At 47.3% G+C, this 7,230-nt stretch overlaps 1 protein-coding gene across 1 annotated transcript; it reads left to right on the forward strand.

Moving 5' to 3' along the window:
• The first annotated feature begins 4,216 nt into the window (after positions 1 to 4,216).
• On the forward strand, positions 4,217 to 5,683 carry LOC143793550 (protein FAM200C-like). Its single transcript, XM_077280623.1, has one exon. It carries the CDS (start codon positions 4,217 to 4,219, stop codon positions 5,681 to 5,683), a length of 1,467 nt encoding a protein of 488 aa, XP_077136738.1.
• Positions 5,684 to 7,230: the final 1,547 nt, after the last annotated feature.

The raw sequence follows: 7,230 nt of genomic DNA on the forward strand, positions 1-7,230 counted from the left end.
AAAAAAGACGGCTCTTTGAGACCATGTATTGATTATCGGCTTCTGAATAAGATCACTGTTAAGTATCAATACCCATTGCCATTGCTGACTGATTTGTTTGCTCGTATAGAGGGTGCTAAGTGGTTCTCTAAAATTGATCTTCGTGGGGCGTATAATTTGGTGCGGATCAGGCAGGGGTTGGTACTGTTGTGAATTTGGATTCTGGGCTCCCCCGGTGGCCGCTTGTGGAATTGGACTTGTCATCCTCTTTCCTGTTTCACCTGATTCCATCAGTAGTGGGTGTCGCTCGCTCCTGGACAGAATTCTATCACACTGCATACTTTCTGGCGTCTTTTCCATAGACACCGCCAGATGGTGCACCGGTTTGCGCTCCCGCAGACGCCTATCAATCTGAATAGCCATTGTCATGGACTCATTCAGACCTGCAGGCAAAGGGAACCCCACCATAACATCCTTAACGGCATCAGAGAGACCTTCTCTGAAAGTTGCCGCCAAGGCGCACTCATTCCACTGAGTAAGCACAGACCATTTACGGAATTTTTGGCAGAAAACTTCAGCTTCGTCTTGCCCCTGAGATAGTGCCATCAAAGTTTTTTCTGCCTGAAGTTCCAAATGAGGTTCCTCATAAAGCAAGCCCAAGGCCAGAAAAAACGCATCCACATCGCGTAACGCAGGATCCCCTGCTGGCAATGAGAAGGCCCAATCTTGAGGGTCACCCCTGAGCAAGGAAATCACAATCCTAACCTGCTGAGCAGGGTCTCCAGCTGAACGAGACTTCAGGGACAAATAAAGCTTACAATTATTTCGGAAATTCTGGAAGCTAGCTCTATTCCCTGTGAAGAACTCCGGCAAAGGAATTCTCGGCTCAGATACCGGAGCATGTACCACAAAATCTTGTAAATTTTGTACTTTCGTGATGAGATTATTCAAACCCGCAGTTACACTCTGGAGATCCATTATTGTCAGGTGCACACAGAGCATACAGAGATTAGGAGGAGAGAGAGAGAAAAGACTGCAGCAAGGCAGACTGGAGGAAAAAAAAAAAAAAAAATTTCAGCAGACTTCTTATAACTCTCCTTTCTCAACCTGGGTCTTTAACACTTTACGGGCCGGTCAAACTGTCATGATCTCTGCAGGCAGAGATCATAGCAAGCCTATAGAGGGACAAGCTCTCGGAAGATGGAACTATACTGACCATGAACTAAGCCTGCCGCGCAACTAGAAATAGCCAGGTAGCATTTCCTATTTATCGCTAGATGCCCAGCTCTGGCCTAAGACCTAAATAGCTAGCAGAGGGAAATATAAGACCTGGCTCACCTCTAGAGAAATATTCCAAAGAAGACAGTAGCCCCCCACATATAATGACGGTGAGTTCAGATGAAACAACAAACGCAGCAGGAAAATAGTCTTAGCAAATTTGAGGTCCGCTTACTAGATAGCAGAAGACAGATAGAATACTTTCATGGTCAGCAGAAAAACACTAACAAAACACCATCCAGAGATTACCTTAAACTCTGGCATTAACTCATAACGCCAGAGTAGCAATCCCTGATCAACGAGAGCTTTCCAGACACAGTAACAAAACTTCAGCTGTGAACTGGAACAAATAGGCAAAACAAAACATGGACAAAAGTCCAACTTATCTAGTAGTAGTCTAGAAGCAGGAACAAGCACTGAGAGGCATCAAATAACATTGTTGACCGGCAAGAAACCACCAGAGAAATGAGCTTAAATAGCGACACCCACTACTGATGGAATCAGGTGAAACAGGAAAGAGGATGACAAGTCCAATTCCACAAGCGGCCACCGGGGGAGCCCAGAATCCAAATTCACAACAGGTGTCGCTATTTAAGCTCATTTCTCTGGTGGTTTCTTGCCGGTCAACAATGTTATTTGATGCCTCTCAGTGCTTGTTCCTGCTTCTAGACTACTACTAGATAAGTTGGACTTTTGTCCATGTTTTGTTTTGCCTATTTGTTCCAGTTCACAGCTGAAGTTTTGTTACTGTGTCTGGAAAGCTCTCGTTGATCAGGGATTGCTACTCTGGCGTTATGAGTTAATGCCAGAGTTTAAGGTAATCTCTGGATGGTGTTTTGTTAGTGTTTTTCTGCTGACCATGAAAGTATTACTGTCATGATCTCTGCAGGCAGAGATCATAGCAAGCCTATAGAGGGACAAGCTCTCGGAAGATGGAACTATACTGACCATGAACTAAGCCTGCCGCGCAACTAGAAATAGCCAGGTAGCATTTCCTATTTATCGCTAGATGCCCAGCTCTGGCCTAAGACCTAAATAGCTAGCAGAGGGAAATATAAGACCTGGCTCACCTCTAGAGAAATATTCCAAAGAAGACAGTAGCCCCCCACATATAATGACGGTGAGTTCAGATGAAACAACAAACGCAGCAGGAAAATAGTCTTAGCAAATTTGAGGTCCGCTTACTAGATAGCAGAAGACAGATAGAATACTTTCATGGTCAGCAGAAAAACACTAACAAAACACCATCCAGAGATTACCTTAAACTCTGGCATTAACTCATAACGCCAGAGTAGCAATCCCTGATCAACGAGAGCTTTCCAGACACAGTAACAAAACTTCAGCTGTGAACTGGAACAAATAGGCAAAACAAAACATGGACAAAAGTCCAACTTATCTAGTAGTAGTCTAGAAGCAGGAACAAGCACTGAGAGGCATCAAATAACATTGTTGACCGGCAAGAAACCACCAGAGAAATGAGCTTAAATAGCGACACCCACTACTGATGGAATCAGGTGAAACAGGAAAGAGGATGACAAGTCCAATTCCACAAGCGGCCACCGGGGGAGCCCAGAATCCAAATTCACAACACCACGTGCCACGTATTTAAGGACAATGGCTCCTGCAGTGCATCACTGAGGTTACTATAGTTCACTGGTCTCACTTTATGGCAAAAAGCTGCGTGGGAACTTTCTCATACAGCATGCCATAAAGTGAGACTAGGGACTATTTTCTCACAGGGGCGTAGGAATACATTGTGGGGAATACATTGTGGAAGGATACCTTCCTCCCCTCATTGTCTTCCTGGAGCCCCTGGAGAGTGGTTGCATCAGCAGATGCTCCTGTTCTCCACGGGAGATCGTCGTGGGACACTCGTTTTAATTGGATTTCTGCGGATCAGGGAGTATATTGGTTGTTTATTATTTTAATATTTTTTATGACACTGGCTTCGGGGATCAAAGTGACAAGTGATGGTGAGTATGTACTATATGTTATATGTACTGTATGTCTGTATGTATGTACTGTATGTCTGTATGTATGTATGCGCATGTCGTCGCATGCCATCGCATGGCGCATGTCGCATGTCGTCGCGTGTCGCATGTCGTCGCATGGCGCATGTTCTGTATGTGTGTATGTACTGTATATGTGTGGGTTTTTTTTGTTTTGTTTTGTTTTTTTTTACATTCAACACATTAGCCGGATGATGGGACTACTACTGTCCCATCATTGGCTAATGTGTCACTGACTGTCACTGTAGCAGGCAGAGCCCGATGGGACTTGTAGTCCCATCGGACAATGCCTGCACACAGAGACACACACACACACACCAAAGACCACCCCACCCCCCGCAGCAGACCCAGCACATACCGGCGCAGAGCCCCGGCGCCGTACCTACATACCGGCGCTGGCACGCAGAGCACCGGCGCCGGCCCCCACCCCCACATACCGGCGCAGAGCCCCGGCGCTGTACCCACATACCGGCGCTGGCACGCAGAGCACCGGCGCCGGCACGAACATACAGACCCCAGCGCCCGTACCTTCATCATCCCTGCCTAGCCCCGCCCGCCCCCAGCACAGCCCCGCAGGCAGCCACCAGCCCCGCCCACAGCCCAGTCACTCTTGATGAGTGACTGCTCTGACTGTGCGGCTGGGACACACCTGCTGCTGACGTCACGTCAATTTCCAGAGCCTGGAAATTGACGTGACGTCGGCGGAAATAAGCGGCGGCTGCAGCCTGGGGGTCACGTGACCCGGACTCAGCCGCCGCTACAGCGCCGCTCACAGGCAAAAACGGCAACAAAAGGTATTTGCACAATTCATCAGGGGCCCCGGGGGGATACATTGGGGGGTTAATTGAAAGTAGTGGACAACCCCTTTAAATTCGGCTAGCTTTGTTGGTGCTTTGGCAATTGTCAGAAACGGAAAACCATTCACAGATGGGGAGTATGCCAAAACATTTATGCTTGATGTTGCCAATGAACTTTTTGATGATTTTCCGGATAAAGCCAAGATTATCAAACGGATAAAAGACATGCCTCTGTCAGCAAGAACAGTTCATGACCGTGCCATCATGATGGCAAATCAGATTGAGGCATCCCAAGTGAAGGACATAAATACAGCTCTGTTCTTTTCTCTTGCTTTGGATGAATCAACTGACGTAAGCCATATATCTCAGTTCAGCATCATTGCAAGGTATGCTGTCGGTGACACGTTACATGAGGAAAGTCTTGCTGTTTTGCCTCTGAAAGGGACAACAAGAGGGGATGATTTGTTCAAGTCATTCACTGAGTTCACTAAAGAAAAAAATCTACCAATGCATAAACTTATTTCAGTGTGTACTGATGGTGCTCCATGCATGGTAGGAAAAAACAAAGGATTTGTAGCGCTTCTTCGTGAACATGAAAAAAGACCTATCCTTAGTTTTCACTGCATCCTACATCAGGAGGCACTTTGTGCTCAGATGTTTGGTGAGCAGCTTGGTGAGGTGATGTCACTTGTCATTCAGGTGGTCAACTTTATTGTTGCCCGTGCTTTAAATGATCGCCAGTTTAGAAAACTCCTGGATGAAGTTGGGAATAATTATCCTGGTCTGCTTCTGCACAGCAACGTGCGCTGGCTGTCAAGAGGGAAGGTGCTCAGCCGTTTCGCAGCTTGTCTGAGTGAAATACGAACTTTTCTTGAAATGAAAAACGTTGACCATCCTGAGTTGTCCAACACTGAGTGGCTCCTGAAGTTCTTCTATCTTGTAGATATGACTGAACATCTGAACCAGCTCAATGTGAAAATGCAAGGCGTTGGTAATACAGTTTTATCGCTTCAACAAGCTGTGTTTGCATTTGAAAATAAGCTGGAACTGTTTATCGCAGACATTGAAACAGGTCGTTTAATACACTTTGAAAAACTGGGAGAGTTTAAAGATGCATGCACAGCAAATGACCCTGCACAACATCTTGATATTCAGCAGCTAGCAGGCTTTACATCCAATCTCCTGCAATCATTCAAAGCGCGCTTTGGAGAATTTCGTGAGCACACTCGTCTTTTTAAGTTCATCACTCATCCACATGAGTGTGCACTGGACAGCACTGACCTGAGTTATATCCCTGGTGTCTCCATCAGAGATTTTGAGCTACAAGCTGCTGACCTGAAGGCTTCAGACATGTGGGTGAATAAGTTTAAATCACTTAATGAAGATTTGGAAAAACTTGCACGACAGCAAGCAGAGTTGGCAAGCAAACACAAGTGGAGAGAAATGAAACAACTCCAACATGCAGACCAGCTGATTGTCAAAACTTGGAATGCACTTCCTGTCACATACCAAACACTGCAGCGTGTGGGTATTGCTGTACTGACAATGTTTGGCTCTACCTATGCATGCGAGCAGTCTTTCTCACATCTAAAGCACATGGAAGTCTCAACGCCTGCATGAAGCTAAACCTCACCACGTATGAACCAGATTACAAAGCCATCAGCAAATCCATGCAGCACCAGAAGTCACATTAATGGTAGGAAGTATTCTATTCATCATTGGTTAGCAACAGCATTAAAACGTTATTATGTTATAAAAAAAAAGAGTTCGGAGATTTGTTGTTCTTTAAAATTAAATACAAGTCAATGTGTGCACTTTATGTACAGTGAGACTATTTAACCCCTTAACGACCGCCGATACGCCTTTTAACGGCGGCCGCTAAGGGTACTTAAACCACAGCGCCGTTAATTAACGGCGCTGTGGAAAAAGTGAATAGCGCCCCCCAGAGTCGGATTTTCTCTGGGGTCTCGGTTGCCGAGGGTAGCCGAGACCCCAGAGAACATGATTCGGGGGGTTTTTACCGACCCCCGAGTTGCGATCGCCGGTAATTAACCGTTTACCGGCGGTCGCAACAAAAAAAAAAAAAACGCGATTTGCCGTTTAATTTCTCTGTCCTCCGATGTGATCGCACATCGGAGGACAGAGAAATGTGGTCCCCGATGGCCCCCAATAGCCCCCCAATACTTACCTACCTCCCCCGGTGCTCCTCGTGTCTCCCCATGGGCGCCGCCATCTTTTTTCCGGGAAAAAATGGCGGGCGCACGCGCAGTGCGCCCGCCGCCCGGCACCCGGATGTTCTTTGGGGTCTCGGCTGCCGGGGGTAGCCGAGACCCCAAAGAACATGATCGGGGTCGATTTGCACCGACCCCTGCTTTGCGATCGCCGGTAATTAACAGTTTACCGGCGACCGCAAAAAAAAAAAAAAAAGCGATCAGTTATTTCTCTGTCCTCTGATGTGATCGCACATCAGAGGACAGAGAAACAGGGGGATTCGGGGACCCTAACATACTCACCCGGGGTCCCTGGGTCCTCTTCTGTCTTCTCCTGCCAGCCGGCTTTTTCATCATGGCGGGCGCATGCGCAGTGCGCCAGCCATCTGCTGCCATCTGCCGGCCGGCAGGAGAAGACAAGTTGGGGCTAAAATTAGGGTTAGGGTTAGGGTTAGAGTTAGGGTTAGGGTTAGAGCTAAATTTAGGGTTAGGGCTAGGGTTAGGGTTAGGCTACTTTCACACTAGCGTTTTTTGGCTTCCGTCGCAATGCGTCGTTGGAGAAAAAACGCATCCTGCAAAAGTGCTTGCAGGATGCGTTTTTTCTCCATTGGCTTGCATTAGCGACGCATTGCGACGGATTGCCACATGTCGCATCCGTCGTGCGACGGATGCGTCGTGCTTCGGCGGACCGTCGACACAAAAAAAACTACATGTAACTTTTTTGTGCGACGTGTCCCACATATTTCAGTGCCACGTGCCACGTATTTAAGTGACACGTGCCACGTATCAAAGTGCCACGTGCCACATATTTCAGTGCCACGTATCAAAGTGCCACGTGCCACGTATCAAAGTGCCACGTGCCACGTATCAAAGTGCCACGTGCCACGTATCAAAGTGCCACGTGCCACGTATCAAAGTGCCACGTGCCACATATTTCAGTGCCACGTGCCACGTATC

The sequence above is a fragment of the Ranitomeya variabilis genome, chromosome 1, assembly GCF_051348905.1.
Source record: "Ranitomeya variabilis isolate aRanVar5 chromosome 1, aRanVar5.hap1, whole genome shotgun sequence".
In the NCBI taxonomy this organism is placed as follows: Eukaryota; Metazoa; Chordata; class Amphibia; order Anura; family Dendrobatidae; genus Ranitomeya; species Ranitomeya variabilis.

Excerpts from the sequence above, each read along its gene's own strand:
- LOC143793550 (XM_077280623.1), top strand. The coding sequence starts at position 4,217 with ATGCTTGATGTTGCCAATGAACTTTTTGATGATTTTCCGGATAAAGCC.